General features: G+C 54.5%; 1 protein-coding gene across 1 annotated transcript; it reads right to left on the reverse strand.

The window, feature by feature from the left end:
* Window positions 1–225: 225 nt before the first annotated feature.
* MLN (motilin) lies at window positions 226–9,696 on the reverse strand. The gene is made up of 5 exons (XM_003897466.5): window positions 9,430–9,696; window positions 6,305–6,428; window positions 4,389–4,505; window positions 1,057–1,159; window positions 226–386 (listed from the first exon to the last, which is right to left on the reverse strand). The coding sequence occupies exons 1-5, from the start codon at window positions 9,546–9,548 to the stop codon at window positions 376–378; spliced, it is 474 nt and encodes a 157-aa protein (XP_003897515.2). The 5' UTR covers window positions 9,549–9,696; the 3' UTR covers window positions 226–375.
* Between the last annotated feature and the right edge of the window lie 1,506 nt (window positions 9,697–11,202).

Below are 11,202 nucleotides of genomic sequence, written 5' to 3' on the forward strand. Positions count from 1 at the left end.
AAAAATGATCAGTTTCCTCACCTATAATGGAAGGGCCAGTGAGTGGTACTCTTTCAGTTGTTTGGATCTGAGTTAATATTTGAACTTAGAACTCACAAAAGGCACACAATGTTAATGTAAGCATTATTTATGGCCAACTTTCTCTGAGCTTTACTTTTCCCGCCTTTTTCTTGCGACCTTAGTTTGCCCTTTGGGAATTAAAATATTAAATAAGAGTCATTTCTGTATATTTCATGCTTTATTTGCTGGAGGGGGATTTGCTTTGGAAAGGGTGTTATTCTTCCAAGCCCAGCTGGCAGGCTGTGCAAATTCCCAGGGCCTCACTTGGGCGGGAGAGTCCTCCCAAATCTGTCCACCTTCTCCCCAGCATGGCCGTCACTTGGCTGCTGCGGAAAAGCAGAGGTTTGCACTCAGTACCATCAGCAGGTCTGCTTATGAAACTGCCCTCTAAAACCTGCCTGCAGGTCGGAGGGAGGAGGGGGCACCAGGGCAGGCTGGGCAGGAAGGTGGGATGTTTTGCAAGGAGCCTGGAAGCTGTCTATAGCCTGGGGCAAGTCATTTAACCTCCCAGTTTCTCTATCACTAACAGCACTTCCTCGAGTCTCTTCTCTCCTCCTGGGGACTATGAGAAGTAATTAGTGGCTGTTTGTCAGAGGAGATGTAGCTTTGCTCACGTAACTCAGGCAGACCTTGAACTGGGCAAGGCCAAATGGGGCTCAGGACTTTAATTTGCAGAATGAATGGGGACGGGAAAGTGCACCAAGGTTTCCTTCGGAGCAACCGCCCCGTGCTGATGTTGTGGGAGGGAATTAAAATATCTGGAGCAGGAGAGTGGGGTGGGTTGCTGGGAACCCAGCCTGAGCCCCGCCTCCCTGGAGAACTGGGGCTGTGCAGCCACCAGCAGGTATCATAGCATAGCCCAGGGAGAAGACAGCTCCACATTCTCAAGTGCAAAGCCGCCAAACAAATTGCCACCCTGAAACCCTGCCTCTGGAGTATTAACGCCAGGGTGGGCGGAGGCTGGCCAAGCTGCAGAGATGCCCGCCCTCCCCGTACCGTGCTGGGGAAGCATCTCACTCAGCAGCCCTTCCACGGCGGCCCGGTACTTTTCCAGCTGTCTGGAGTTCATCCTCATTCCAATTTCCAGAGGAGCAGTCAGCTGTGAAATAAGGCAGCGTTAATAACAAGGGAGAGGTGTGGAGAGGGCCCTTAACCCCTGGGTGCACTACAGGTGGCAGGAGGGACCCACAGGAGCCACACCACCCTGCAGACCCCACTAGAGCCTCTAGGGATGGCTGGGAATTCTGCCACCTTCCCCTAATTCTAACCAGAGGGCTGGATCCTGAAGGTCGCTGAGTCCTGCTGAGAGGATCAGCACACCTTCCCTAATGGGGATGCTGGGCCGGGGGGCGGGGTGGGGGGGACGGGTATCAGCAGGAACCCCAGCAGGCTTTTCTCATGAGGAGGGAATTCACTGCCCCCTCAACAATAATAGCCAACATTGTGGAGCCTTACCCTTATTCTACGCTTTACACTTATTCTAAGTGCTTTATGTATATTAACCTCTCAATAGCTCTGTGGGGTAGGGACGGTTACTGTTCCCATTTTGCAGATGAGGAAACTGAGGACAATGAGATTGAGTAACTTGCTCAAGGCCACACAGGTGGTAAGGAGCAGAGGATGAAGATGTTACATCCAAGGGGCCTGGCTCCAGGGTCTGTGCCCACGACCACCAGGCTACCTTTCCTCTTGTCTGGAGGCTCTCCACCAAAGGGGTAGTTGCAGCCTCGAGGCAGAGCCTAGGGCACTGATTGATCTCCCTGTCGCCCCCCCGCCAGAGCTTCCTGGATCAATGCTCTTGCTGCACAAACTAGCCAGCACACTGGAAGACTCCTGGCCTCTGCCTCCCACCGGGCTCCCTGGGTTCCAGGAATGAGCCTCCTAGACCCTTGGGGGCTCAGGGTGCCTGAAGGGGGTCTGAAGTGCCCCAGTTCAGTCCTGCCTGTGCCATTCCCGGCTGTGGTTATGCCTCTCCCTCTAGACCCTCTAGCAGGGTCCTTACTTGAACACGAGGAGGCTGGATTGGGCATTCCCAAAGGGCCCTCCCAGCTCTGTATGTCGTGGTTCTAGGAGATGGAAAGAGGTGAGAGGGGCCCCACCCAAGCCTTCCCAAGAAGGCTTCATGGACATACCATGTCCCCGGGCAACCTTGGAGTTAGTGCCTCAAACTCCGACTCAGGTGCATTTAGGAGGTGATTCTGAGTGTGCTCCTGCTCGCCAGCTGCTGGATTCCCTCCCAGCTCCCTCCTCAGGAGCCCAAGGAGTTCGGAGTGGATGTGGGGGGAAAGGAGCCCCACCTTGCTGAGTGCTGAGTGCGGCGACAGCACCCAGGTTGTTCTCTGGGCCTGACAGCACCGGGAAGGATCACTGGCCTGTGTCCAGTGGGCGGTGGGAGTCCAGCTGGGTTCTGCCCTGACTCCTATGTGACCGTGACAAGGAGACTCCTGCTCTCTCTGGATGTCAGTCTTCTCGCCCCTTGGGCCCCTTTGTGTGGAAGTGACCCACACTCAGGCCTGGGCCTCTGCTTCTCCATCCATACCTGTCTCCTCAAATGGCTCACCCGCGCCTAGCTTGAAATTCCTTCTAACCACGGATGACTCCTACACGTGTGCCTCCAGCCCTCACGTCTCTCCTGAACTCCAAACTTGTATGTCCACCTGCCCGGGCAATGTCTCTGCCTGGATACCCAAGAGCATCTCATGGTTTTCAGGCCCAGTCTGACTTCCTGATCTTCCTCCTGCCATCCTGCAGCCAACCACAGACTACTCTGTCTCTGTGAGTGGCAAATCCCTCTTTAGTTGTTTTGGCCCAAACCCTTGAAGTCAATTTTCACTTTTTCTTAACATCCTATATCCATTCTTTCAGCAAATCCTGTGGGCTTCTACCTCCAAAATATTTAAAACATCCAACCTCCTTGCCCTGCCTCCACCAAGACCGCCTGAGGCCGAAGTCTCCCTCTCTCTTTTTCTCTGTGTCTCATACTACAGCAGCCTCCTCAGCGGCCTCCCTAACTCTGCCTTTGTCCGGTCCCTGCAGTCTGTTCTCAGCAGCTGGAGAGACCCCTTTAAAATGTAAATCAGATCCGTCCCTCCTCTGCTCAGAACCCCCGAGGGCTCCACTTCAGCAGAGTGAATGGAGAGTCCAGTGGCCTGTGAACTCCACAGCTGCCCCTGCCCCTCCGCCAGTCTCTCTGGCCTCCTCACTCTTCCTGAATGCACCGGGCCCTCTCCTGCCTCAGGAACTTTGCACTGGCTGTCCCTCCCGCCTGGAAGCCTCTTCCCCCAGAAATCCTTGTGGTTCATGCCTTGCTCTCTTCTGGTCTGTGTGCCCCTACCGTCTCCTAGGACGCCTGCTGTTGCCCACTGAGATCCATAACACACCACGGCTCCTTGTGGCTCTGTTTCCCTCCATCGCACATGTCATTGCCTGCCACACTGTTGAGTTTGCTTCCTGTCTTTACCTTGTTTGTGGTCTGTTTCAGTCGTCCTAGGATCTTGTTTCTTCTTCCCTATGGAGTGTGAGTTCCACAAGGGCGGAGATTTTGTCTGTTCACCACCCCGTCCCCAGTGCCGGGAACAGTGCCTCAGACCTAGTAGGGGCTCATTTATTGATCACCCAAATAAACGAGTCTGTGAAATAAAAGAGCTCACGGGACAAGCTCAAGGTTCTCCCCAGCCCCAACAGTCGGCCCTGGCTGTTGAGGCCTGTGGCTGGCTCCTGGGTTTCCGTCTGGGAGGGGAGGAACTGGCACCCTCGCCACCTCTCCGGAGGACTGCAGCACCTGCTGCCTGGCCTCCTGCCTCCACTCGTGCTGCCCCAGCTCTGAGAGGGCTCCGGTGACTTCCCTGCTTTGAATCCCCAGTGGCGCTGCATGCAGGCCCTGCCTGGGCTGGCCATGCTGCCCTCTTGCCCACTCGACTCGCGCCTGCCACAAGGGCCTGGCACCCACCAGTGCTTCTCAGTCTTTGTGCTCACTGTTCCTTCTCCCAGGAGGTCCTTGCTCCAGCTCTTTGCACAGGTGGCTCCTTCTCTTCATTCAGGTTTCAAGTCAAATGTCACCTCCTCCAAGAGGCCTTCCCTGACCCATCTCAGGGACAAAGCAGTCCCCCAAACCCCACTCAGTCACTCTCCTACTTCCTTATCTGGTGCCTGAAATGGTTGATTTATCTCGTTGTTGGAGTCCGTCTCTCCCTATGAGGATGGAGCTCACTGCTGTATCCTAGGACACTCTGAGGCTCGCTGTGGTTCGTGGGCCCTGCCTCCAGGCCAGGTAGGGGAATGCATGCCCTGCTGTGAGTTTCTCTCCCTTGTCCCTGTTGTCTGCTCACCTTGATCATTTCGTTTCCTTCTTCCTCGATGGGCTCCGCAAGGTCTACAGGACCTTCCTCCTCAGACCTCTGCCATACACTCAGGGATTTCTTTTGCCCTTTACTCCGTTCCTTTTCCTAAGGGCAGAGCAGAAAATTGCACAGAACTGCCCTCCCTCAACCCACCCTGATGGCCCCTCACCTGTCTCCATCTGCCCAGGACGCTACCTGCCTCCAGCTCCCTACAGACTGAAAGAACCCTCCCCTCAGGAGCCTTCTGCACAAGGAGTCTCAGATACTAACTAGTGGCTCATGGATGGCCCTTGAGGTTGCCCACCAATAATAGGTCAACTTGAAGAGGAATCCATTCCTTTGTAGTTAAAACATTGCACCCAGATTGTTACTGTTAATTAACTTAAAAAGCTGAAAATAATGGCTGCCCTTCATGCATATTAAGTATGAAAATGTGTCTTTTTTAGCAGAGAGCCTATTAAAAAAGTAGCAAGTCAGCCTAGCCTGGGAGGGCGCCATGGGGTGGCCCAGGAACTCAGAGTCCCTGGGAGGTGATTTATAAGAGGCAAGACAGGAGATAAATTATGGAGGAGGGAGTTTGTAGCTTCTTCATAAAAATCCCGGTGCCTGGCAATTATGAGGAGAAAAGCCATGCAGCAGATTAATGCAGTGTCCTTTTCTTGCCATTTTGCTAGTTTATGTTCCACTGGCTTTGGCTATTCCTGTCCAGCCACCAGTCTTGCCCGGCATGCTGCCGGCCAGGTCCCCGAGCACTGAGATCCTCATTCCTTTGCTTTCTCTAGTGACACTCTCGGGACTCCGCTGTTGGCCTGCCCTGAGACATGGTGATTCTAGAACAAACGGTCATCCTGTGGGGAGCGTGCCAGCGTGGAAGACAGTGTGTTGGGGCCTGCTGTAGTACCTACCCAGTTCCCATGTCTGCTTGAAGAAGGGGATCTGGATTCGGCCTTGCCCCTCAAAAGAGCGCTGTTCACTGGGAATGTGGATCCCCACACACCTCCCCGCATAGAGTGGGCAGTTGCAGACAGGCTGTGCCCCAGAGCCTCGAGACCTCCCTGGGCACTAACTCATGTATTCATCCCTATTGGAGTCTCAGTGTCAGACAGGGTGGAGCATGAAAGTCCCTTTCTTCATCTCCTGGGATTAAAGAAACCAAACATCTGCATAGACACTCAGCATCCCTGAAGTCTAAAGTAAAAGGCAGCCGGGAGGCAGAGCCAGCAGTTCCATTTTCCTTAGGCTCCACTGCCTGAGTTCCACGAGGCCTGCCTGGTTCTCTTCTGGGCCCTGAAGAGGAGGTTTTGGCCACTGCTACATGGACCACAGCCTTGTTTCCCGCCTCTGGGTGCTGGCTCCCATTGGTCCCTTGCACCTGATCTCTCAAGGCCCCCAGCTGAGTTCCACCTTTTCCCTGCAGGCTTCCAAGCACGCTCCAGCCCTTGGTGATTCTCCCTCCTCTGAACCTGAGCACCACTGATGGGGCAATTCATCATGCCTTGCCTGTGACATCTCTCTTTTGTCTGCGACTGTTAGTTAATTTTTCATATGTTCGTGTCTTGGCACCCCAGCCTGCTCCCCGGAGATGGGGAGGTGCTGAGATTCTTTTGCATGCTCGGGCCCATCGCCCAGGGTGGCCTCTTATACTGCAGAGCAGCTCAGTAAATATTTATTGGCTTGTTAATTAAAAATTTCCTCCAAAGGATAGGCAGGGGTGGGAAAGATGTTGCTCATATGAGCCACTGACACGTCTGAGTGATGCCAGTGAAGGCGCAAAGGTGGCCAGAGAGGCGGCTGGGACTGGGGGTTATCTTGGGTCCTGGTCCTTCACACTTTCCTTGGTATTGCTGGTGTAGGTCATAGTGACCTCAGCCTTGCTAGCAAGGCAGGCAGCAGGAGGTTCTTACCTGCATCCTCTGGAGTTCGCCGTAGGTGAAGATGGGGACGAAGGCTTCTGTCTGGGAGGCCAGCATGGCAGCTGCATGCACCACCAGCAGAGCAGCCACAGCCTTACGGGATACCATCTTGGAGCTGGACAATGACAAGGAGCTCTTGTCACCAAGTTTGGGGTATAGTGGCAGACTGCTGTGTCCGAGGCAGGGGCCCTCAGTTCTGGCCCATGCCCCAGCTCTTGCTGTGTGATCTTCAGCCAGAGCTCAGCCTCTCTGGATTTGGGCCTGGCATCAGAGCTTTAGCAGATGAGCTCTGAGCATCTTTCTGCCCCAGAGCTGTGGCAGCTGGCCAAGCTCCTGGGAAAGGCCGTCGAGCCCCCTACCATACACCAGGGAGGAATCATTTCACTTGTCTGTTCTTCTCTTTTGGTACAGGCGAGGTCTTCTGGGGTCAGCTGGGCTCATAAGGCAGGAGGACCTCATCTTTCAGAGAAGGAATGCCTAGATTATCAACAGAACTGTGCCCCAAGACCCAGGGAAACCTCCCTGCCCCAGTGCCTATGAGAATGATAAAAGGGGTGGACCCAAGCCCAGATGACCAGGGCTCTGCCTGGAAGTGCCAGGCCAGGACCCTGGGTCTGTAGAACCTCTACCATTGCAAAGGATGAGCCAGATGGAAAAATTCAGCATGGAGCTGTATCCCTGAGCCAAGAGGGCACCCCCTTCCCTGTTGGGGGAGTGGTGTCTTGGGAACAAGCCCCGTGCCGCATGCTCCAGTGCGTCTAGCTGCCTTTGGCCACCATCCTGAAACAGGAGGGAGCGGGCTTCCTCTTTCCTCACACCCTGGAACCCGGTGATTGCTGACCAGGAAGCAGGTGTGTGTAGAATAGCTGGCAGGACATTGGGCTGCGGTGGGCTTTTGGAGCTCCGGTCCCGGCGAGGAGCAGTTCGGCATGGTGACTGCAGGGGTACAGAGCCTTAAGAAAGCGTCCACTGGGCAGACTTTGGGCAGGGACAGGGTGGTCCTAGGGTGGGGGTGGGACGGCCTAGCTGAATGCCAGCCATGGTTGACTCATTCAAAGGCAGCAGGGGCTGGAACCTTGGCCTTTTGAGGCCCAGTGCTTTTCCCAATACCCCATTTCATGTTGCCTCTGCCCATAGCAGGTGGAGGAAGGCACAGGGGGCAGGCCTGTTGAATGCATCTTGGGCACCACTGTTCCTGTGCTGGGTGGACTGCTGAGTGCAGGGGCCAGCCCTCCGAGCAGGGAGGGGAGGCCAAGACAGCAGTAGGGGTAGGGGTGGAGGTAGTTACAAGGTTTCAGATAAAGGCTCCTTCAGTCCTTAGGCAGCCTGGATTCTGTCAGCAGGAGAGGGTCTGCCCTGGAAAGGCCTCGGGGCTCCTCTGCGGGTCTCAACCTGGCTCCCCCTTTGAACAGAACCTTCCAAGGCTGCAGGCTTGCATCCTGCCTCTCAGCCAAGGCCTGTCTCCTCAGTCATCTGAAGCCACCCTGCCAAGCCAGACGCTCCCTCTGCCTTCTTACTATTCCAGCTCTCTTCTTCCCACTTCCTATTTTCTCTCCATTTTGTTCAAACTCCATGAACAAGAACAAGAGAGCTCAGACAGCGAAAGCCTCCCCATCCCAGCTGTATGCAAATTCCTAGCAGGCTGAAAGGACCACCTGCCCACTCAAGACCACCTCCCAGGAAGCCGAGGCCCTGTGCGGAGCCCCAGAGGAGCCTGAGCTGAACGGAGACTGGGTTGAGGTGGGTGGGACCCGTCTCATTTCTGTGCTTTCCCTGAAGAGTCTCTGGGGCCTGCTTTTCCCCCAAGCAGAGATGGATGTGTCACATTTATGGCGTCCCATTTCCTTCTCAGAGAAGCTATAGATGCTGTTTCATTCTGGTGTATTTAATTCACTCCATAGGAATCAATAAAAACTTTAAATAAAAAAAGGCAAAATCCAATTGCTGCTCATTTTCTTGATCCAACTGGCAGTCGGCATGTCACCTAAGTTCATGTCACCTAAGTTCTGGCGCGAAGCTGGAAGTGGGAGAGGGAGTTTTTTTTTTGAGATCGCAGTCTCGACCTTTCTGTCACCCAGGCTGGAGTGCAGTGGCCGGATCTCAGCCTCACCGTGCCTCCGCCTCCCGGGTTCACGCCATTCTGCCTCAGCCCGAGTAGCTGGGACTATACAGCGCCCACCACCGCCAGGCTAGTTTTTGTAGTTTTGTCGTAGAGATGGGGTTTCACCATGTTGCCAGATGGTCTCGGGACATCTCCTGACTCACAGATCCGGCCTGCCTCTCTGCCTCCCAAAGTGCTGGGATTATAGGTTTGAGCCACCGCTACCGCCAAGAGGGAGCTTTCATTGTACAGTGAGGCACTAACTTTCCTTTCCCCATCATCAGATCGAGATTGACGACGAAATTTCCCCGACTTCCTGAGGGATTCTTTTGAGAAAGAAAATCCTGATTGATCTGCTGCCGTCGCAAGCCAGCGTTGCCGTTTGCCTGCCGCTGCCGCCGCAAAATCTTCCCAGGCTGGAGTGCAGTGGTGCCATATCGGCTCACTGCAACCTCCGCCTCCCGGGTTCAAGCGATTCTTCTGCCTCAGCCTCCTGAGTAGCTGAGACTACAGGCGCCCGCCACCACACCCAGCTAATTTTTGTATTTTTAGTAGAGACAGAGTGTCACCATATTGGCCTGGCTGGTCTCAAATTCCTGACCTCGTGATCTGCCCACCTCGACCTCCCAAAGTGCTGGGATTATAGGCATGAGTCACCGCAGGGCCAGCTTTTCCTTACCTTTCCAGAGCAAAGCCACCATGCCAAGAGGAGCCCTGCATCCATGATGAGCTCTGGCTTGGGTTCCCAGCCCACCGTGGATGTGCCAGACCCACCCACAACAGACGCTGCTTTGCCAGGAGGTGCACCCACCTGCTTCCCTCCAGCCTCTGTGCCTCAGCCCTGCCTCTGCTCACTAATGCCTTGGGAATCAGCTCAGGCACTCAGTGTGAAGCCCGGCTGGGCACTGGAAGGTGGCAGAGGGCCCTGGACCAGGCTGGCTCTGGCTTGCACCACCATTCTGCTTTAGGGTTCATGCTGACCGCTCCCCACCCACTTTCTCCGAGGGCTACTTACAGCGTGCGTGTGGTCTGAGTGGGTCTGGAGGAGTCTCTCTCTGCTTGTCTTCTGGTGTCCGACTGATCTGATGGGTTCTTATATACCTCCCAACCCTGGGAGCTGCCCTTGGAGCCCATTAACCTTTAACCACAGCTTTGGGGGCCCTCGGTGGGGGAGCCTGGATTCTTGAAACTCGTGGAAACCCCGGGCAGGGCTAGCCACGCTGTGGGCTTCCAGGGCTTTCCTGGAAGGAACAGCAACAGTCAGATGACACCCAGATGGCATTCTCCCATCCACTGAAAACTCAGCTGCCTCTCAGAGGTCATTTTAACAAAAGCCTTTTCTTTTTTTTGTTCCTTAAATATGTGACATTGGTAAGCGTCTGCAGGCCAACGCTCTAGTGATCAGATCTTCTGCTGACCTGTCAGAGTGCTGTATTAGAAAGATAACTTCTCTTCAGTCTTCCCCCTGAAGCCCCTCATGAAAGAAAGTGTTCAGGAGTTTGTGACAGCATTTCAGTGGATTAATGAAAAGAAAATGACTGAGTCCAGATCCAGGGCTGTGTGGGGCCAGATGCCGCAAAGGAGCCAAGGAAATGCAGAGGGGTGACAGTGTGGGAGGTCTGCACGCCGCAGCCTAAATGGGGAGATGGACACCTACCTGGGCAATGTTTCATGGTAATCATGCAATTCAAACAGTATGTGTAAAGATTCAAAGAGGGAAGAGGGAAGAGGTGAATGTGATCTGGAGTCAGACCTGGGTTGCTGTTGCTGGGGCTGGGTGGGGCCATTTCCAGAGCGCAGCATTACTCAGGAAATGCTTGACACGAACGTTCTGATTAAACACAGCAACCCCGTGAGGTGAGTGCGTTTATTTCCCCCATCTGATAGATAAGGAAACAGAGGCACTGCTAAACAGCTCGTCTGTGACTCCCCTGCAAGGTCTCTTTATACGAGGGTGAAGGCCAGATGTGGCCAGGTGCAGCAGAGGGCAGGAGTGAGGGCTTCTGGGGATTTGGGGCACACACAGGCTTAGGATGGTGTGGTTGTGTCACAGGAGGTCCCGTGTGTGGTCTAGGAGCCGCTCAGTCGGATCTGAGTGTGGGGACCCTTAGCAACCAAGCAGAAGGATTTAGATTTGATGGAGGAAATGGAATATTGGGCATCCTCATGATACCTTGAAGGGGACGTTAGGGTAAAAACATCACTCTGGAAGATCTCTAGTTTTCTGGGTACCTGTGATGGACCAGGCAGAGACCGAGGTGGGGTACAGTCAGGATGTGGAATCCCGAGGGTCTGGGTGGGCAGTGGCCATTTTCCCAGGCGACCTACGTTGGCTAGTAGCACCTTCCAGAGAGGCTGCCCCACACATCCAGAGGGGCACTACTTCTTACCCAGGAGACCCTGCCCAGCCAGTCCTTGGGTCTGCTCTGGCCCTTCCACTCAGAAACAAATGTTTGCAGTGCTTCAAACCCAGTGCAGATAACTTCTACCTTCCCCACTCAGCAAGGCTTAATGAAAACAGATGGCAGCTCGGTGTCCTCGCTTCCTGCCAGCGGGGTCTCTGTGTACAGCACTCCACTCTGCACCCACGGTTAGAACTCCAGCACACTGGACCAGCGGCTGTTGTGAGATGTGTGGTGTGGCTCTGAGGTCTGAGACTTATCTCAGGAATTAGAGCTCCAAATGCCAGGGTTTGCAGCAGAGTTGCCATCCCTTAACCTTGGGCCTCATTGGAGTCTTACTGGCCCTGTTTCAAGAGGGGCTTTTAGGAAGAGGTCGCTAGGCTGGG

The sequence above is a fragment of the Papio anubis genome, chromosome 6 (assembly GCF_008728515.1).
Source record: "Papio anubis isolate 15944 chromosome 6, Panubis1.0, whole genome shotgun sequence".
NCBI lineage: Eukaryota > Metazoa > Chordata > Mammalia > Primates > Cercopithecidae > Papio > Papio anubis.